This window comes from Hesperophylax consimilis, chromosome 3 (genome assembly GCF_061612785.1).
Source record: "Hesperophylax consimilis isolate HC1 chromosome 3, BYU_Hcon_1.0, whole genome shotgun sequence".
Lineage (NCBI taxonomy): Eukaryota > Metazoa > Arthropoda > Insecta > Trichoptera > Limnephilidae > Hesperophylax > Hesperophylax consimilis.
Window position 1 is genome coordinate 28609031 of NC_142838.1, and position 23330 is coordinate 28632360.

General features: G+C 35.4%; 1 protein-coding gene across 2 annotated transcripts in view; it reads right to left on the bottom strand.

Annotated features, from left to right (window-relative positions):
• Positions 1-749: 749 nt before the first annotated feature.
• Positions 750-23330, bottom strand: part of LOC149425225 (uncharacterized) — a 34696-nt gene continuing 12115 nt past the window's right edge. The window contains exons 4-6 of one of the 2 annotated variants that reach the window (XM_089650116.1): positions 8639-8711; positions 2587-2721; positions 750-1393 (exon numbers count right to left, since the gene is read on the bottom strand). In XM_089650116.1, coding sequence (XP_089506242.1) covers positions 1157-1393; positions 2587-2721; positions 8639-8711 — 445 coding nt within the window. In that variant the 3' untranslated portion in view covers positions 750-1156. Of the gene's footprint in view, positions 1394-2586; positions 2722-8638; positions 8712-19145; positions 20795-21843; positions 21985-23330 lie in introns of those variants that run through there. The other variant, XM_089650124.1, reaches the window with a different exon arrangement.

The window sequence follows — 23330 nt, forward strand, 5'->3', positions numbered from 1 at the left end:
ATATATAAGGCCTATGAAAACTGCTTTAAAATTCAAAATCTCCTTCTTACGAACCCATTTTCGGTTATGATTTTATTGTATAATGTGGCAAATTAAGTTATTTATAAAATGATCGAAAAAAATTAAATATTTATGCCTGAACATCCACAAAATAAAATAACAGGCACTTTTTGGCCATGTTTTTATCTTACATAAATCTAAACAGGCGGATGGTGTTAAGCGGGAATTTAAACCTTATCGCCATCTACGTAAGGGTTGTTATTGATAGCGGCTCAATTTAAAATATTACACGACGTAGTGCATCGCCTTAAGAGAGTCACATTGCAATACATATTACAATAACATGTTACCTTAAATAAATAAATATTAAGCGCACAGGTGTTATGTAAACTGTGATGCAAAAATTCAATTCTAAATTTTACTTAGTAACACTATCATAAGCAACATAATTTCAGAATAATAATGTAAATTAATTTTATACTATGTTTATGGAGCAATAGTTCCAACTACCTGGAGCTAGTGGGAATCCCAATATAGAGTATGTTGCGAGGCTGAAAGAAGTGGAAAGAGGAAAAAGATGGGAAAGACTGAAAAGGTTAAGAAGTACCTGAGTATTCAGATATGATCACCAATCAGGGCTTATGCCATTTCAAGCAATGTTTTGATTCTGAATAGATCGAGTTCCTACCTGTCTGATTTAAGATGAATTAAATAAGATGTAAAAAACCTAAAATATTTTTTTATTATTTAATAAATCATTTTCAAAAAAGCATTACAACATGGTGATCAAATAATAATATATTAAATTTAGTTCATCACATATGTGTGGTAAGTATTTATTTATTTAAAAAAATATATTTTATTTATTGGATAAATAACACCCCTGCCATAGGTCACCCCAAGTGGTTCGCCACGTTAGTGACTTAGCAGGGTTGCCCGGGTTCATGAGACGAGGTTTATCTAGGTCTTGGCGGCGGATGTGTTTGCCCACCTATTGCATGGCGGGCTGAATCGGGAGACTAGTTGAGGGAGACCTTTGGACCTCTCCAGTAGGACTCTCTCGACCCATCGTTTTGCATCACAGTGGGAAGGATGGATTTATACATCCTCAGGAAAAAATCCTCAGGGTCCCTTGTGTGGAGTGTTAAAAAAATGGCTACTTGTGTGTTGTAAGCATAACATTGGTCCTCCAAATAATATTCCTAAGGTTATCAATGATCTCCTTCAAATGTAGGTTCTTCACCATGATCTGATCGATTAACTTCTTGTTCTCCTGGCACACGAGTTTGTAGGAGTCAGAGGTCTTCTTTTCTTCGACAACTTCAAATGCCCCTTGTTGCCCTTCGTCGTCTTCAAATGGGATGAGATCTTCAATTTTAATGATGTTTTGGCCCTGGTAATGAATATTTCAACAAATTATTAAAAATAATTCGGTCTGAAACACCAGTTCAATGAACTCTAGAACTTGGATTTGCTTTGAATGTTTCATTTTAAAAATATTATTGGAACCATTCAGACGATTTGTGATAAAGTTAGTACCAAAGATATTTTATTTTAATTAATTAATTAATAATAAATTCTGTATTTAAATACATATATATTTTTTTTTAATTTTTGACATATGTACCTAGTAATTTTCCTAGTTTACTAACGGTGTTCATTCGGGGCCGGCCCTGAGCCAAACGGCGCCTGACGCCAGTAAAAATTTGGCACTCCTTGTCGAAACTAGTATACGCCTAGGCCCTAGGTTGTAGGTAGTAGATAAATGATCACGGTATTCAATTATATTTGGATGATTTGTATTTTTATGTAGCGCAGTTTTTATGAAAAACAATGATGATGTGTTAGGTTAGGTTAGGTTAGAAATCTGGCATCCGTAGCCGACTGCTCCAATTGAGCCCGCGTAGGGCCAGCCGTGTGTTCATTCGAAAGCTAAATTTCTGATTATATCGAAAATTGACAATGTTTGTTTTTGAAAGGCAATGATCCCGAGGCAAATACTTTTTTATAAATACTTTCAGCTTCTCAAATCCTATCATATTTATATCCCGTGATTTTTCACAAGTCTGCACTTAGAGGGCAATAATATGCAGGTCTGCGCTAGTTGTTTTATAAAATGATTGTAAAGTGTTCTACAGTATAGAATATTTGGTTCCACTACAAAACAGTACAGTAACGGAACTGAAAAGTGAAGAAAAAGAATTTAACGAAACTAACCTGTTATTTTATCATTTTCTATTTTGTCACTATTCTGTTTTATACGGTTAGCAGAAAATGTAGATCTACCTTTGATTATAAAAAATGTAGGGACACAATATTAGAAGCATTACGAGTTTCTTAAAATTTCTGGCAAATATTTGTAAGTTTTTGTGTAATATAATATTTTAGAATAATAACTTTTATGTACATAATTTATGTTATTATTCTGCAATAGAACAAAAATGTGTAATTTTTAATTACAGACTGCCATCTCTGTAAAATTAAATAATCATTGCAGCTTTGTAAGTGTTATATAGATGTCAGCACTGTGATTATTTTTTTGCTGGATATAATGAAAACCAAAATAAAGCAATATAAAGTAATTACCGGTGGACTTTCATCACACTTTTCATAGATTAGTCTCAGTCTTTTAAACAATAGGTTGATAGCCCGTAACTGCTCCTGTACTTTATCTTTTTTGTCTTCACTGTTTTTTTCTCCAGAAACTGTTCCATTGGGAAGCTGCAAAAGAAATATTATTGGTATATATGCCATATGTATGCCTACATGTAGATGTACATCTACCTACAGAGTCAATTGTTTGTTTGCTTTAAATTTATTTTTTATTTTTTTATTTATTATTTATTAAAAGTATACAATACAGAATATAGTATATTATATAAAGCATTGTACTCCCAGGAGTTAATAAACTCATTGCGGGAATGATACGCATTATGTTAATTTATGTTATTTACAAATTAATAAATAATTAAAAATTAATAAAATACTTCGTTTTAACCACTTTTATTGTTTATTACCAACATGTTTCATGAGCAACGCTCACTTCTTCAGGGTTTTTGATAAAACTAATTATAAATAATAGACATAAACAATGGTGTCAATAGATAAATAATATACATAGACAATGGTGTCATTAAAAAATAATAGACAAAAACAATGACAACAATGAAAAGATAAAATTATTAAATAATATATAGATAAAATTATTAGATTAAAAAACGTAATAGCTTGAAACTTCAAATCAAAATTTTACATATGGAATTAGCTAGCATATTACACCCGGTTGAGTGGGACTTATTAGATGACCATGTTAGATTCATCGCAAGCATTAAAGCCTTTAAAAAGAAACAAAAGTTAATAAAGAAGTTAAATAATTTGTGTTTTAAAAATGATAAATTTCAAGATGAACAAATAGCTAACATTGACAATATTAATATTATAAGTGACAATAATATCCAAGAAATAACTGATTTTAATGTGAATCAAAACAATATTCCTAATAAAATATTAAATAATAAAAACAATAAAAATAATTTTAATTTCTATCACCGTGTGATTAACTTATCTAAACATGAATTTAATAAAGAGGAGTTAAATTTGTTGTCGAAAGGATTAAACCATAACCTCCAAGTTGATAATAATAATAAACAATTGGAGTTGTTAGCAGTAGATGTCAATTGTGCTTTAAATAATCAACATATTTCTTATCAATATAAATGTGGTGAAGTCATAAAAAACATCAGAAAGAATCCTAACTTTACTAAAAAACAAAACAATCAAGAAAAAAGAATTGCAATTAATATATCCAGGGCTACACGGGAAAATAATTTGATTATTACGAACGCTGATAAAGGTAACAGTGTCATCATTATGAATAAAGAAGATTATGTGGAAAAGACAATGGATTTTTTACAAGGTGATAAATTTGAAAAGTTAAAAATTAACCCAGTTAATAAATGTCAAGAGCAGATTAGGGATGCTCTAAAAGATTGTAAAAGTGATATGATTGTTAATTTAATTAAAAATAGGAGACTAACTGTAAAAAATCCACAAGTCCCTAAATTGTATAGTTTATTAAAAATACATAAAAAAGATCAACCAATAAGACCAGTGGTCTCGAACTGTAACGCACCTAACAATAAAATATCTTCAACAATTAATAGAATTATTATGGATTCACATATTTTTCATCCTAAATACACTATTAAAAATTCATTTGATTTGATTGAACACTTAAAATCTTTGGAAATCCCTGACAAAGCAATTTTAGTATCATTTGACATTGTTAATCTATTTCCAAGTATTCCAATTGAAGAATGTAAACCTATTATTAAAGAACTTTTATTTTCATCAATTTTATCAAATGACTTATCTCAGGATTTAAATTTATTATTTAATATTGTTTTAAAACAAAACTATTTTCAATTCAATGACAATATTTTCAAACAAAAAGATGGTTTGGCAATGGGTGCTAGTACCAGCCCTTTGGTCGCGGATATATTTATAAATAATTTAGAAAACAAGATTTTTAACAGCGGTGCGTTATTATTAAAATACATACATTGTTGGAAGAGATACGTGGATGATGTATTTTGTGTGTGGACAGGTACATTGAGACAACTTAATATTTTTCTTAATCTCTTAAACAAACTCCATAAAAACATAATATTTCAATAATTAATAACAAATTTGAATTTAATATTTTTCGTAAAAATACATACACAGACATAATCCATAACACCTCAAATCATCCATTTTCTCAAAAAATGTCTGCTTTCCATTCTATGATTCATAGACTAGTTAATGTACCCCTATCTCTTAACAATTTTTCAAAGGAACTCAATATCATTAAACAAATTGCAACCAATAATGGATATAACACCAATTCAATTGAAAACAGTCTTAATAAAAAATATAAGAATAAATTTCTTAAATCATACATCTATCCTGTACAAAAGGACGAGAAAAAGAATAAATGGAGGAAAATTATGTATGTTAATAATAAAATTTCTAATTCCTTAACAAAAAATGTACCGAATGAAATTCTTCCTGTATTTTATGCAAATAATAAACTTAAAAATTACATAGTAAATAATAAAGACAGAGATCCAAAAATGAAAAAATCTGGAATTTATAAATTGAAGTGTAATGATTGTGGTTTCTTTTATATAGGAAAAACTTCGAGAAACTTTGAAATAAGGATTAAAGAACATATGAAATCTTTAAATAATAACAGTTTCTCGGAGTTTGCCAACCATTTGTTGGAAACTAGTCATACTTTTAACTTCAATACTGGAATAGAATTAATACATTGTAATGTCAATGGCATCCAGTTAGATAAACTAGAAATTTTAGAGATTAGAAAGAGTGTGAACGCAAAATTGAATATTATTAACAATCAAAAATTATTTTTAAATGACCCAATATTAAACCTATTCCCTTTGTAAATTGTTCCATATTGCCTCTCTTTCCCCTATCCGTTTTATCTTTTCATTGTTGTCATTGTTTTTGTCTATTATTTTTTAATGACACCATTGTCTATGTATATTATTTATCTATTGACACCATTGTTTATGTCTATTATTTATAATTAGTTTTATCAAAAACCCTGAAGAAGTGAGCGTTGCTCATGAAACATGTTGGTAATAAACAATAAAAGTGGTTAAAACGAAGTATTTTATTAATTTTTAATTAAAATGGTGCCACAAAATAAGTTTGCTGAGTTAGAAGAACTAATAAATAATTAGTAAAAAACCACCAAAAAACAAAAATGAACTGAGCATAAAGTACTCAACTATCCCAAAACGAAGACCGTGCATCAAAACAGTGCATTTTTATCTCGTGAAGTGACTCTTTTTCAGTGTTTTTGTCTTCACAAAAAACTATCAACCTATTTTGAAACAAGCCATGCTCTATAAAACACAAAAGTGACTTCTTTAGAAACTTACGTCATATCACATCTTATAATCAATATAATCTATCACAAAATCACTTTTTTACAAAACGCCTACCACCTCATTTGCGCAGATATTGTGAAAACCTTACGCCGTACAGCTAGAAATATACAATGGAAATGCAAAAAAATGCTTAAAGATTGTAAAAAATAACAAAGATAAAACTTTGTTATGTAAGGTGTTAAATGATCCAGAGCCATCTATCGTCAAACATGCCAAGCAGACGATACAACCATCAAAATCTGCAAGCATTCAGTCAAGCGGAACTGAAAAATTTCCAACTTCAACCATAGATGAATCAAGCTCTTCTCACTTTTGAATTATTTATAAAGGAACTGTCCAATTTTAAAACGGCTATAATGGTATTTGTGGAACAAAAATTTGACTCATATACCCAAAAATATTAATCAATCATCTCGCAAAGCAAATAAATCATAAATTCAATTCAATTTGTATCAGATCAACACGATGAATTAAAAAAGCGCATAATCGAGATTGAAACATCACAGAAACAAGTCAATACTGATGGAAGTAAATAGATATAATTCTGTCCTACAAAACACTATTTTGAAACAAGACGAGAAAATTGATCGACTTGAGTACTTAGTCAAATATGAAACATAGATTTAAGAGGTGTTCCTGAATCAAGTGTTGAAAATAATATGCAAGTACTGAAAAAAATATCCAACATTTTCAACTACGAATTATCAACCACACCATTACAGTCTGAAATAACAAAAATCTACAGATTGGGATCAAAACTTTCATAAAAAAATCCCAGGTCCATTATAGCAACGTTCAACAGCATTCAAGCTCGCGATGAATTCCTAAACAAAATAAAGAATTACAAGAAATCTACTACGATCAACACAAATAAACTAAACATAGTTGACCTTGGACTATCGCAAGAAGCCAGACGCATTTATGTATCCGAACATTTAACACCAAAAGAAAAATTTCTATTATCTCAAAAAAAAAAGTTTGCAAGAGATAACAACTTCAAACACTCCTGGGCAACTTCAGGACTTATTTTACTGAGACAAGCTGATACCTCCAAAATTATTACAAAAACCAATTTCCTGGATCTCGATTGAGAAAAACGTCAATTAATATGACTAATAATACATTACAGTGATTTCATCGCGTGTTTCATCACTAGATTCAACACAACATCGCCAGTTTCATCAGTGCAATGCATGTTTCATCACAAGTTTAATATTAAAAAAAATTGTTGTATTTATTTAGTGTTCGTATCAGGTCCAAGAGCGTAGCTATAGCATTCACATTGGGTTGGTCGATCTTGTGGGAGGAAAGGGAAGACAATGGGGGTGGGTTGGAAAATTTATTAGAAAGTTTTTGGGACCTAAATTTACAAAAACTTATTATTTACTATAACTTATTATACATAATAACTTATTTACAATTGATAAAAAAGATGGTGCAAATAATAAACAGTCGAACATGGTTATAGTGATCACGGCAATAGCGAGTTCACGGCTGTAATGAGCAATAATAGCCGTGAACAAAGATTTTTAGTTCACGCTTTTCTTCATATAATTGTTGACTGAGCAAATAATTTTTTCAACACAATTTCTGAATATATGAATGGGTCTGAAAAAGTATAATAATTATTCTCAATAGTAGTAACAAAAAAAGGCATGGCATTGCGCGGTGGTTAGCTGCCCGAAGCACAACGGCGGCTGACGGGAATTACCTATCCCGTTAGGGACGGATTCATATTTTTATGGCACTACCTTTGTAAGGTTGTCGGGTATGTAAACCATTGCTTTCCATCAGACACAATGTAAAATTGTCATAAAATCTACGAAAGTCATGTTAAATTTGAACTTTGCAAATTTGTTCCCTTTTTATGTCTTATTTTGTATTACAACTCATCATCAATTTTGTTTTAAAAACCAATAAACATGTTTATGAAGGTACCTAGTTACGAGTCCCTACATCTATCCATACGTAAATTTATGATAGTAATGCACAACTTTTTCAGCAGGGGGAGCTGCTTTGCCTATTTTTTAAACAGACCGCGACCTACAAGCATTTTTTTGTTGTTTTCGTTGAGGGGGAGGGGGTTGACAGCGAAATTCAAGAGTTAAAGTTAAACCAGTTCTTCAAATTTGGTTCCATTTAGGAAATGTAGTGTAAACTAACCAAAACTATATAAAAAATGTTGTCAGCCAGGGTTTTCAAGAATTACCCCAAACATTTAGATTTTTCTTTATAGCCAAATGAACCATATGAAATTGTCATGAGGGCCGCAAGAATGGGCCCGCAGGTTGTGCAGCATTGGTTTGTGCAGCAATTTTACAAGCGGTAGGCACAGTACGCACAATATAGTGATAATAAGATAATCTTTAAAACCATCTTTGAAAATAAATTTGTGTGATAAAAGTGTATTTTTCTAATTTATTTTACCTACTTGTATTTTGAAATTATACATTTTTTGCGAATATATTGATAGTAGAGGTAGGTAGGTAGGTACATATGTAGTCGGTCCACTCATGCACGTTATAACCAAGTTTGACTGTAGTTGTTTTTTCCAGGAATGTAATCTACGAGTACCACATATTCTCTTTTTTTCCTTTGCAATACTAAGGCTGATGAGGCCCCCCCCCTTATCATAGAAAGAGTAAAGGTAAGACAAAATATAAGTAAAATATACATATTACCCGAATCGTTTTGAGCATCAGAAACACTTCTTGAGTTCGGCTGACAATGTCTTGAACAGTTTCTTGCCCATTTCTGAAATCAAAAATCAGAATTATTATTTGGAACTGAAGAAAGAAAAGTTGTTTAAAATGTAGGTGACTACCTAATAAAATTATACTTTACTCTAACTGGCTTGTGGAAAAAACTTATATAAGAGTAATCCAAGCCCCGTTAGACCGACTCCATATTAAAAATGAATTAAGAAATTCATTGTATGTCAGATTTTGATTATTATTTTGGTTTATTCTTATGGTAATAGGTAAATTAAAAAAAAACTGAAATACAAAAATATTATAAACGGTGTTCATTTTGACTTCAACAATCTTCAAACAAATAAAATAAAATAAAAAAGTGTTTAGAAAATTTACTATAAAACTGTATTCCAGAGGTTAAAATCAGTATTTTTTATTCTTATACTATCCTTAGGGAGAAATAATAAAAGGATTGAAAATATAAAGATGACAAAAAATAATTACGGGTAAAGTTTAAGATACTTTTCCCTCATTGAAGCAGATTCTGCATACTCTGGCAAGCATGTGATGCAAACAAGATTGTTACACTTAATACAAATGGATGGGCACGCTCGCCAGAAGGACATACGAAGCATATTTATCTTTTATTGCGATCCAGGACTTCTTCAGGATGAGGTTGATGTACAAGTGGCGCTTTAAGGACATCAAAGATTTTCATCCGGAGTTAAATATGAAATTCTCCATTGTAAATTCTTTCTTTCAGGTACACACTAAAGCTTAGCCACTCTTCAAGGAAGTTCATTCTAGACATTATTGCTGCATGTTCAGAACTTTGAGCGATTCATTCCGCTAAGACCAGCAAAAAAAGTTACGTAACCGGCATAATAGCTCCACTGGACCCCCTCAGAGGTTTCATTCGCTTGCCTGATGATTGGAACGTTCGAACCTTGACTTAAATGGCAAATAGCGCGTGAGTAGTGGAAGATACAAATCAACATGGGTCCAATAGGACGATGACGCAAGTTAAGAGTTTATAATGTTATAGGGCAAGTATGCCATAGGTTCTATTCTTAACAAGCAAAGACTGTAGTCAGAGCACAGAAATATTTTTTTCTAATGTTACTGCTGTAAAATATTCAAATATTTTTATAGTATATGTAGGTAAATTAAAATGCATTAAAAAAAATCATTAAATTCGTTAATATTACATGTTTTAATTACCTGCAAAGAGACACAGTATTATACTCCCTTGCAGGTTGCTGCTGCTTACTTAAAACTGAGGTCCCTTGAGTCACCCCGGGGAAAGACTGGGGGCAGGGCAAACCAGTGTTAGGCTGGCTGCTAAGAAAACCCTGGTTAGACTGATTGGTAGAGAGACTGGTAATAGGCTGACTGTCAGGAATACTAGTGATAGACATGCTGCTAGGGAGACTTACGTTAGACTGGGAGTTAGGAAAACCAGTATTAGAATCGTTACTAAGAAAACCAGTGTTTGACTGGTTGCTAGGAAAACCTGTGACAGATTCGCGACTAGGGAGACTTGTGTTAGACTGACTGTTAGGAAAACCAGTATTAGATTCACTACTAGGCAAGCCAGTGTTCAAACGGCTGATAGGATTACTGTTGTTAGAATCGCTTCTAGGAAAACCTACGTTAGACTGGCTATCATGTAAACCAGTAATGGAATGGCTGCTAGGAAAACCAGGGTCAGAATGGCTGCCAGGAATGACGGTGTTAGACTGGCGGTTTGGAAAACCTGTATCAGAATGGCTTCTTCTATAACTAGTATTAGACTGACTGGTTGAAAATTCAGCAATAGACCGACCGCTGGGGAAACCAGTATTAAACTTGCTGCAAGGAACACCGGTGTTAGACTGGCTGTTTGAATAAGGGTTGGGCAGGATACTTGTCAAAGCAGTATTAGACTGACTGCTTGGAAATCCAGTGTTGGACCGACCGCTAGGAAAACCAGGGTTAGGCTGATTACTGGCAAAATCAGTGGTGCTTAGAAATCTAGTTTTATATTGGCTGCTTGGTAAACCAGTGTTCACTTGAGTATCAATCGCAGGATCCCTTAATGCGGGTGCTGCGGGGCCTGGGGGCACGTAACGATTGGTGGGATTGGCACTCATGATCCTTCCCGGCATTTGGGGGCTGGTCGACAAAGAGCCCCTCATAGAAGCCCCCCTCGCAGGTCTCATCAGATTGGACACGTTTGAATGTTCAATATCCCCTCTATCCTCAGTCGTATCCATGTTGGACTTCATTGAGCTTCCCATTCTGCCTATTCCTGGATTGGCCTCTGCAGAACTCACTAGAGCCATATTCTTGACAATTATTATAAACAATTAATTGAATTATTAAAAACAGTTTCAACATTTATAATACAAATATTTCAACATACTAAAGTTTTTAGAAGCTTAACCCGCCAATGGTGACGAGAAATTAAATTACATAGTTGGTGACACCGGTCTCTGAGACTTTGATTTTCAAATGGATCTAAAAAGACAAAGTTTTTTCAGATTACTTACTAAAAATTTAAAAGCAAAAACAAACAACAAATTCTATCTGTATTGGCCTACGTTAGTACTTAGGAACTTTTAGAAAAAAATAAAATACTATCAGTATTTGGTGACACCAGTCTCACAGACCGGTTTCGCGCCAACACTCCTGAACGTGCGCCTTTGCTCGAAGGACTGTCAATCAGGGATGTGCAATCGGGCATCTACTCGAAATTACAGCCCAAATCGACGGCGGGGAAATAAATATTGCAGTTTTCCAAAAGCCTGGTCTCACAGACATATGCTTCACCAGTCGCGGGTTAAGAAAGCCCTTTGATAAAATGCAATCACAATAATTTATAATGCGAGGGGTAGAACCGTACCTGTGGAGGCTTTGTTTCTGGGTTCACCATATATCTAACTGGCTGACCTTTTAAAAGAGGTGCATTTGGACTGTGGGAATTCCTGTGTACCGTGCGGGCAGGGAGATGGATTAAGGGACCCATTACACTCTCTGCACCCATTTCAGTATTTTCATCTGAAAAACACATTTATAGAAATAAAACTACTAACTAAACATACAATCATTGCTTTATTCACGTTCGTACATCGCCTCATACACTCTTCTGTTAATATGATTCTAATGGTATGTATATATTTGCTAACCGAAACGCAAGCTAAGCCACGAATTACGGGAAAGGAACAAAGCAACTGCAAGCGGCGTTTCGCGCCATTTACAGTTGCTTCCTTTCCCATAAGTTGAAGTTCGACTCGCGTATGTATAATTAGCATAATAAGCAATATTTATTTGTTTTCTCCAAAGAGTTTCATTTATAATTTAAAATACAATACTGATTATACTGGGATCAAGAAGTAATAAGAGTTATTGATGTTGGATATAAAATGATTGGTAGGTAGGAATAAAATGATAATTATTGATTTGTTTGATTTTGTTACTGATCACAATTGGCCTTTTCTGACAAAAAAGAGCAGAAAAATTACGAAAAAAAAAACATACAGCCTGGCATTGAATAACCCCTGGGTATCGGTACATGGATGGGACCCCTGGCTATATTGGGGCTGGTTATCCTCGGCAGTGGGTTATGAGGGGGATCAGTCGGTAACTGTCCTTGTCTATTTTCTGACATGATTTCTCTTCTTCTTTATCGTGTCCTATCTTTCATCTAGATTAAATCAGCACTTTGATGCAAATTGCCACCTTGCCAACATTAATATGGAACACAAACAGGTGAAAAATAAACAGATCCACAAAAAAACAATAAAAATTGTTATAATTAACACAAAAAAACTCAATATTATGTATTTAATTTCAACTATCAACCACTTTTAAATAACTATTGAAATAAATAAGCACTAACACTTCAAAATAATTTTTTTGTGTAGGTACCTAAATGTATTGCAGTAATAATGTAAATTTTAAGCAACAATAATAAATTTATCAGTTTTTAAAAAAAAATATTGATTTACAAGTAGGTACCTATTTTATGTTTATTTACAATATCCGTGGGCTGGATAAAGAAGGTTCCTATATCATATATAACTTTTAAATGCTATCCGCCCCCAACCTAGTACTCCTTGGTGTGCTAGGGGTAAAATGCCAACTGTCCGCCGTACACCGGCTAATACTATTTTCTTAATAACTTACTGTTTTTTGCAAAATTATGTTTCTGTAAATTATTCCGAACAAATATTTTTTTTATAAATATTTATGTATCTGGCTTACATGTTTTCCACAGGATAACTGCTTATATTCAAAGAAATGTGTTATTTTAATAATAATAATAATATTTGGCTAATTTATATAGCGCCGTTTTCGTGAGAAATCACCTCAAGGGCGCTTCTCTATAATGTCATAAAAAATATATAATATAGGAATGTTTCCTGTAAATAACTACAAGTACTTTGTATAAACTTTACAAATGGCTTTGAAAATCTTGCCAGATGAATAAAAAATAATTTAGTAAACCATTATTTTACAAAATTCAATAAAACCGTGGCTAGGGCAGTGAACTACTAGGGAATCCAACACACTAAGGGTACCAATTTACCTGTACAAATACATGGTGGATTTCTTGGCACACTAAGGACCGGTAAAGAAGGACTAAGGACCGGATACAGAATTTGAACAATTCATAAATTTACAAAGTTAAAATTCATGTTCCGTTATTATTTCATCATTGGCCGGTTATTTCACGGTACTTTGGTAGTAACTGAACTTAAATATTAACTTAAATTTGATGAATTGTTCAAATTCTGTGAAACACACCCATCCTGAGGGTTAAAATGGTTAAATAATAATTGAAAAGAAACAAATACTTGTGGAATAAAAATAAAGTAGGTACCACGATCCAGAGATATGTAATTATTTTCTATAAAATATTTTTTTTTATGGCTTTTCACCCCGAAGAAATTATTTTTCAAATCAGCGATCTCAAAAGTTCCTACCCAGAATAATGTTGGATCTGATACCCATGTTCCATTGAAAAAAAATCAATTTCTATTCAACAATTCTTGCTGGGAAATGCTGATCAAGAAAGAAACTGTTGATGTAGATTATATAGTATCTACATATATATGTAATACAGGGCAAGGTATAAGGGATGGGTACCTAAAATATTAATCTATTTTACTTTGAAATTTGGCGTCACCTTAATTTAATCCCCGTTCACCGTATTGATTTGATTCTTCCTTACTAATGAATCGACGCACGTCGGAGGCCGGACAAAAAGCCTGATTGTGCTTCTTGTAACAGTATTTTGAGCGTAGGGAGTGTGGCGAACCCATCGCTCAGGGAGTGGAAACACGACCTGCAATAGCCATCCCAAGCTAAGGTGTGGGATACCGTGCCCAGGGCTGAATGACACTGGGGAACAGTGTCAAGAACGGTTCCTCCGAGACACAAGGTCGCATCTCGGAGTATACAGACCTTACCCCGGCATTCGGGGCTCTGCTGGGGTGGACCTTTTATTTCCCTAGATACTCGTGGGACCAAATATGGACTGCAAAAACAAAGACAACACTGACGAGGGACCTTTAAGGAACCTAGGGGGAGTGGAAGGAGGAGTTGAGGCCGCCTCGGTGGACTCATCCCTCTTGGGGCCTTTGAGGAACCAAGAGGAAGTGGAGAGGAGAGATGGGACCACCCTGGTGGACTCTTCCCTTGAGGGGCCCTCTGGGAACCGTAAAGAAGGACCTCCGACGGACGCAACGCGGCGGGATCCCCCAGGGGATCCAGACGTGGAAATGCAGGGACCATCAGGGGACCTGGAAAATAGCGCATGTCGGGATAAGGAAGGCCACTTTCACGGTGCGCCCTCCTAACACCGAGGAGCGTAAATAGGAGGAATGATCTAAGGATTAGGCAGTAATGGCTAAAAACTTACAGTTCATTCAAATAAACTTGCACCGCAGTCCGGCAGCAACTGCAGTGCTTAGCAGTAGAGTCACCCGGGACAGTGTGGACGTCGCGCTGATCCAAGAACCCTGGACTTATAGGGGGAAGGTCAGAGGACTAAACATGAACCAAGGTCTACTCTATTATAACGAGTCGGGGGACAGACCCAGGGCCTGTATTCTCATCAGAGGGATACCTGGCACACTGCTACCCGAACACTGCAGTAGGGACTTAGTGGCTGTGAAGCTACAGGTCACGCTGGACCAAAGAAGCAGGGAAGTAGTTGTGGCATCAGCATACATGCCCTATGACTCTGTGGAACCACCACCCTCAAGGGAAATAACGAGACTCGTCCAGGACTGCAGGGAGAAGGGTAGGGAACTGATACTCGGAGCAGATGCTAACTCGCACCACACTGTGTGGGGGAGTACGGACATCAACAAACGAGGACAGGACCTCCTGGAATACCTGATGACAGTGAACCTTGAGATTCTTAATAGAGGTAGGGAACCCACCTTCGTTATAAGTAACAGACAGGAGGTGATAGACCTGACCCTAGGAACATTAAGAGTCTCAGGATGGAGAGTATCGGACGAACCATCCCTGTCGGACCACCGACACATAGAATTTAAACTAGAGGGAGAAACAAGCAAAACGGGGACCGATACATATAGGAACCCAAAAGCAACTGACTGGACTAGATACTCGGAGGAACTAAATATAGGAATGACAAGATTCCCAGCTAAATACGGCTGCCCCGAAGAAATTGAGGACGCAGTAGAAGTACTGAGGGACTCAATGATAAGGGCATACGAAAATAGCTGCCCTCTGAAGACAAGTACCAGGGACAAAACACCGTGGTGGAGCAGAAGACTGCAGGAGCTACGGAAAATAGTAAGGCAAGCTTTCAACAAGGCCAAAAAGTCAGGAAACTGGGATGCCCACAAGCAATACCAGAAAGAGTACAAGGTGGCAATCCAGAAAGCCAAAACATGCTCCTGGGAGAAATACTGTGGGGAGGTGGAAACCATCCCACAGACTGCAAGAATCCAAAAAATTCTTGCAAAAGACCCAGGGGCAGCAAAAGGCCCATTCAAAAAATCTGATGGAGGATTTACCAACAGTTGGGAGGAGGAGTTGGAGGTACTGCTGGGGAAACATTTTCCCGGCTACAAAAAGTTAGAAGCAGATGATACCGGTCCACCACCAGCCCGAGTTACACGGGAAGGTAAGGACTGGGACACTGCGGCTAAAATAGTTACTCCCTCCAGAGTTAAATGGGCAATCAGAGGGTTTGACCCTTTTAAAAGCGCAGGAGAGGATGGAATCTTTCCGGCACTTCTACAGAGGGGCCTAGATACAATCCTACTTCCGGTGACGAAGATCCTGAGGGCATGCTGTGCCCTCGGATACATCCCCATACCATGGCGGAAGACAAGGGTAGTGTTCATACCCAAACCGGGGAGAGCTGACTACGACCAACCAGGTGCATTCCGCCCAATTAGCCTCACCTCATTTCTTTTGAAGACAATGGAGAGGCTAATGGACAGGCACATAAGGGACGGGGCACTGAAAGAGAAGCCCCTCCACGAGTTACAATTTGCTTACCAAGCAGGTAAGTCAGTCGACGCGGCACTGCACAGGTTGGTGTACAAACTGGAGCAGGCACAAGCGACTGGGGAACTGGCGGTAGGGCTATTCCTGGATATAGAGGGAGCATTTAACTGCACCACTATTAAATCCATTGATGAAGCGGCAGAAAGACATGGACTCGACAAAACCACCAGAAGGTGGCTGAGGAACATGCTCTCAGGCCGGATACTTACGGTGACAAGGGGTGAGGTAAGCATCAAAGTGCTGGTGACACGAGGGTGTCCACAGGGAGGGGTCTTATCACCCTTGCTGTGGAGCCTGGTGGTGGACAACCTCATCCGGAAACTCAACAACAGGGGCCTATATACGCAAGGGTATGCGGATGACATTGCAACCATAATAAGGTGTTGGGATGCAGACACAACCCGAGGCCTTATACAGTCAACACTGGCAACAGTGGAAGAATGGTGTGAAGAAACAGGACTGTCAGTCAACCCAGACAAGACAGAACTAGTAATCTTTACGCGTAAAAGGAAACTAGAAGGATGGAGCAATCCAACCTTCTATGGAAAGGAATTAGAACCCTCTGACACGGTTAAGTACCTCGGAGTCATCATAGATGCCAAACTGAGCTGGAAAAACCAGGTGGAAACTGTAGGCAGAAAGGCCTGTGCTCTGATGTGGGCAACTAGGCGAATCTGCGGCAGAACGTGGGGTCTCAAACCTAAAATGATGCAATGGCTTTACACAGCCGTTGTAAAACCAAGGATCATGCACGCAGCCCTGGTCTGGTGGAGGAGAACAACACTGAAAACAGTGATGGTCACACTCAATCACATACAGGGACTTGCATGCAGAAGCATCACAGGAGCCATGAGAACCACTCCAATACTAGCCATGGGAGTGCTGCTGAACCTACCCCCACTAAACATAGAAATAGAGGGGGCGGCGATGGCGGCAGCCTACAGGTTACATTGCAATGGCCAATGGAGAGGAGAGTTGCCCAGAAACAGTCACACAGAGATAGGAATAAGACTGAGGGCAATTAGTCCGACGGCTGGGATGAAGCAGGACGGCAAGCAAGCCGAATACTTCTTCGGACAGCTGTTTAAAGTGACGTACCCCACAAGGGAGGAATGGGACTCGGTCCCAGGTCCAAACTCCAAACAGGAACTAATCTGGTTCACAGATGGGTCCAAGATGGAGGAAGGAACAGGGGCCGGGGTCTGTCTACAGGGATCTAAGAGGGAACTCAGTATACCTCTAGGAATGCACTGCACTGTGTTTCAAGCTGAGATGAAAGCCATCTTAGCCTGCGCACAGGAGAATATGAGTATCGGGTACAGAAATAAGAACATAAATATATGTTCAGATAGCCAGGCGGCCTTAATGGCACTGGAAAGTAACCGATGCGACTCCAGACTGGTGATGGAATGCAGGACTATCCTTATAGAACTGGCGACCATCAATAAAGTAACCCTGCTCTGGGTACCAGGACATAAAGGTATTGAGGGCAACGAGCGGGCTGACGAACTAGCAAGGAAAGGGGCGAAAGCACCACTTGCGGGATCCGAGCCGGCCGTAGGAGTAGCAGCTTGCCACACCAAACTACATATCAAGAGGTGGGTCAAATCCCAACACTGGAAGGAATGGAAGAAGGCACCCGGAATGAGGCAATCTAAAGTACTCATAAACGGACCGGACCCTAACCGAACCAGGCAACTACTCGATATGGACAGAAACTCACTGAGGGAACTGGTAGGACTATTAACGGGACACTGCCATCTCAGGAGACACATGCAACTGTTGGGAGTGGAAAACACCAACATCTGTAGGAAATGTGAAGAGGAGGAAGAGACTCCAATTCACCTATGGTGCCAATGTCCCGCTCTGCTGGGAATAAGGCTCAGATACCTGGGAAGACACAGTGTGGAACCAGAAGACATCGCCACATATCCAATGACAGCCCTGGTGAACTTCATTAAAGGGACCGGGTTACTGGCAAGGGAATGAGGTAAAATGGGAGATAGTACAATGGGCCTATGGCCTAAGTGCTCGCGGGGAACGTAAGTAAACCGCCTCCGACTTAAAAAAAAAAAAAAAAAAAAAAAAAGTAACAGTATTTCTGTCACGATCAGAGAGCCTTCCGATTTTCACTGTCAACGCCAAATCAAATGAGAATTATTTTGTCTATGGTGGAGCCTTTCGAGTTTCCTCTATACTCGTTGACGGTGTGTGACGTAATATTGTCGCACGCGTAAAATTTTATCTAAATATTAGCATATCTATAGTTAAATAGAGGACCAATTTGTTTCATACAAAAATCCCGAAGATTTCAATCTATTGAGTGGTTTATTTATGCATTGGATGTTATCGCCATGTGCTGAAAGGGTTACTAAGTAAGAAAAAGCTTTCATAATTCAAAATGTTGATTTTTATACTATATTTATGTCATAACATAACACAAGAAATGCCCGGCTGCAGTGATCTAAACATTTGCCTGATCGAGTCTTAAATTTCCAATGATAAATAGTGTTTAGGAAATTTAAATGGGGTGGAGATCTAAGATGTCAGGCGAGTGTAAGCAGGCTATTGGGCTGAATGGAACATTTGTTTCCATTCAAATTTGTATGGAAGGTACTTCTAGTATTATTCGTTATTCTATGGTTTGTGTAAAGCCTGATTAAACCAGGTTTATTGCACCTTTATTTTTAACAATCAGTCAATTCTCATGAATTTTTAAATTTTTTTAAAAATATTAAATGGAAATTATTGTGCAATTTTTATTTTGCATGGCACACAAGCTAATAAAAATCCATACAAATATGAAATAAGCACGCAATTATATTAAAACTTATTTATTAGGATGAGAAACACATACACATAGGGGTATTGAAAATCAGTAAAATAAAAAATTAATAATAAAAGATTATTATAAGTAGTAGAAAAAAATACACAATTTTTTATGTTTACAAAATTTGTTTGTAGGAACATACATATTATTATGTATCTAAGTAATAATGCTAACACAATATTAAATAATTAGGTAAATGATAATACATGTATAATATTATGAATGATAATACATATATTATATTACAAATGATAATGTATAATAATATTATGAATGATAATACACATATAATATTATGAATGATAATACACATATAATATTATAAATGATAATACATGTATAATAATATGTATTATCATTCCTGGAAAGGCAAACATGCTTTTCGCAGTTTTTGAGCAAATTGTATTAAGTTGCCTATTTTTCCAAAAATAAGTGCATTATAATATTTTTCCACTTAATGCTCAGAGCACCAAACAAGCAACATATTTTGAATAAGATGTTGTCCATTTCCATCACTAATCTAAACTTTCTTGTCTTGTAAATTCTCTATTTATTATAAAAAATAATAATTATCAATACCACTCAAGTTATTACTTATCGATACACAAAAAAAATCTCTCAATTAAAAATATTTTTGCATTAGGTTAACATTGTTTGCAACTGTGAAAAGGCAAAATGGAAAAAAAAAACATTTTCCAGTAATAAATGACATATATGTGGAAAAATAATATGTATAGACAATGGCAAAAGAGCATAAACCTCTTAGAATATAATACAAAATGTGTATCATATATGACCAGATCTGCTGCACCCACTGGGTGGCAGAAACACGATATGTTATCGTCAAACCCGCTACATATAAACAAATCATTTTTAAACATTTGGTATTGAGAAGCCTAGGTTTAAAGATAACTCTAACACAGAATATATTTTTAAATCCCATAATTAGCACAACCATATGTGTTTTTATAATATGTATATGTGAGCATTTAACTCTAGGTGCGGCCGAAATTTTTTTTCACCGTGTATTCCTGATTCCATTTTCATCATAACTTTACTTGGTTTTTTGCAAAATTATGGGTTTGTAAGATGTACTGTCTTACCAGATAATGTGTTTATGTATCTATAAAATGGTATGTAATCTACCATACGCAGTTTCCCAAAAAATTGGTACTTATTTTCAGAGAAATGATTTTTTAAACTTATCCTTAAGGATACGCTGGCGTTGGAACAAACCATAAAAAAAGTAATTTAATTAAAAGGTTTTGTAAAACATTTTTGTGTGGGTTATTTTCTTCTGCCTTTACAGAATCGATACTAAAATGAAACCCGCTTTCAAGATTCCCGCGTTAAAAGTTTTAATGCGAGAAATTCAATTGTTTTCAGTCCCTTGAAAACTGAAATTCAAAAATGGTCCAATTAATTTTCCTATTTTTCCAGTCTCTTGCACATATGAGTTTCACAAGAAAGAACAGTTCAAATTGTATACAGTTGGACAGATTTGCAAATGAACAGTAAACAGGTTTTAAAACATAAAATAATATCACATTATATTAAGATCTCCTCATGGTCAGCATTACATTAATCTCCCAAATTATAGTTCTTAGATTATTAATAACTTCTTTCAATTGGGCATTCTTGGTCATGACTTGGTCAGTTAGTTCTTTGTTCTCTTCGCACACAACTTTGTAGGCTTCCGAAGTCTTCTTCTCATCGATAGTCTTGTGTTCATATTCTTCCTTCAGGGGGATGAGGCTCTCAATGTGCGTGTACTCCATACCCTGAGGATAAAACAAAGACATCAAGAAAAAACCCCATTCAATTACAGGAGAGGTTGTACATTTCAGAGGAGAAAATACTCACGTATAATCCTGGTGAAATACCACCATTTAGAATCGAAACATTGCTTGCAATGGCATTAGCAGTGTTTAGTGATCATAATCTATAATATTCATAAAATTTGTGTTATTTTTATATAAAAATAATGGTGGCATTTTTACGTACATTTTATGTCAACAAATAAATGAAAGATGAGCAACTTTTGATTTTTCCTGAATGTGTCCGTGCCAGCCGGCTGTCACAGACACATTCACAAATTCACTAACAAAATCCACATTTTGGCGGAAAAATGAAAAGTTGCTCATCTTTCACGCTGACCAGCTAGTAGTATTTTCTAGATCACAATGACGTTGTGGCCAGTTGGAACTGTTTCAGAAGTTGCGGTTTTAGATCATTTTAAAATCATGAATGAAATAATAAAATTACACATTTTTAATAAGACTATCAGAATCAAAAAATATACTTTAAATATTCTACTTATTTTTTTATAGTTTGTCAAAATATCCTATTGGGGATGCCATAGTCCCACTGGCTCCATACAGTGGGGAGTTGGGACTCTTGTGTGGTTTTCAAATAGAAATAAAAGCTGTCGACTAACTATTAAAGTATTACTAATAGTTTTGTGAACAGTAGACTTTGTATAAGATTGATTACTCTGATATGACAGCTTGTGCGCCAGAACGCGCTCTGCTGGAATAAAAAGGTACTATCAAAGACGATAGTACCTTTTTACAGACAGACAAAATGAAAAGTGGTCGAGTTGAAACAGGACTTCACTACGCTCAGTCAATTAAATGTTCCCTGATAAGATTCACTTCATAATATAACAAACAAAAAGGAAAAATATATTTGTTGGTTATTATTTCAATAACACATTTTTGTGAAAATGGCTAAATCAACCTTACTACAAAACACTGACAATATAATGGTTGGTTACCCTAAATATCATAAAAGGAAATAGCTAAAATTATTATGACAAAAGAATTATTACCGGAACTTGGCAGTTTTCATTACACTTTTCATAGATAAGTCGTAATCGTTTGAAAAGTAATCGAATAGTTCTCAACTGCTCTTGAACTTTGGCCTTCTTTTCATTACTAGTGTTGGCTCCCTGGGTGGTTCCATTGGGGGGCTGAAAAGGTTAATAATATGGATAAATATTAAGTTAATTAGAATAAAATAACTAGAATACCACATTATTTGAGTATAATATATAAACCAAGGGGTTTCGATTCGACCTGAACCTTCATCAGGGTTTCATAAAACATATTCCTATTGAAACATTCTAGTACAGAAGGTTCAGGTCGAATCGAAACCAGTTGGTTCATATATTATACATAAATAAAGTAGTATTCAAACTAAGTTATTTTATTCTAATTATTATTTTGTTTTTATTCTAGATAAAAGAAAATTACAATTTCATTTATTTAACTAGAAATAACTAATACATTACCAGAGATGTGCTTTATTTCAAATAAATCCATTTCAAATGGAAATGCAAAATGGGTATTTTCCATTTTGCATTTTAAATGCTTTTCTCAATGCATTTTCCATTTTAAATGCTTTTGTTCAACATTCTTCCTACTATCTCCACTCATCTTTTTTTCATAAGCCCCAAATATCAGTCGGTTCTCAACCTCGCTATGAGAGATAATTTACATTTGTCAAGTTGCTCCCTGGCAGGAGCCCTGGCAATTGAGTGATACCATTACAAAAAATACTGATTCAAATACTGAACATGGGGCCATGACGCTGTAATATTAAATGTTAGATAGCAGTTTCTATGTTTTTACGTTGGCAACATTAGTCCTGCGCAAATTTTTTGTGGTTTCACTAAATAATCTGTAGTCGTGGTGTTTTTGGATTTACCATCATGTAATATGTTTGTTCTACATTGATGACCATTATTAAATGACAAAATTGTTTAAAAATTCTATAATTATTTTAATTGTTTGACCTGAGAAATCATTTTGCATTTTCAATGCATTTTGAAAATAGGTATTTTGCATTTGAAATGCTTTTCTAAAAACCATGTTGCATTTTGCATTTTCAAATGGAGAAGTTTTGACCCATTTCCATTTTGCATTTCAAATGGTTTTGGGTACCCATTTTGCACATTACACATAAATAAATTACATAACGATATTATTCATTTGAGCATAAAAGTGAAATTTTTTTTTTTAATGTACCTAATGATATTATTCACTTTCATTGTTTTGTTTATTGAGCATAAAAGTGAACAATTTTTTTTTAAATGTACCTACACATTTTTAATTGGCAATTATATATGTTGCTCCCCTCGTAACCAATGGATTGCTGGCCATAATGAGTATGTATGGTGTTTAAATGTATTTTATCGTGTTGCCGTGTAAAGTGTGTGTGTACTTGGGAAGTTTTAATGAGTTCTAGATTTGTATGTATGAGTTTATTATTTATTTTGTGTATAAGGAGACATTTCTTCTTCTTCTTTCGTATGGT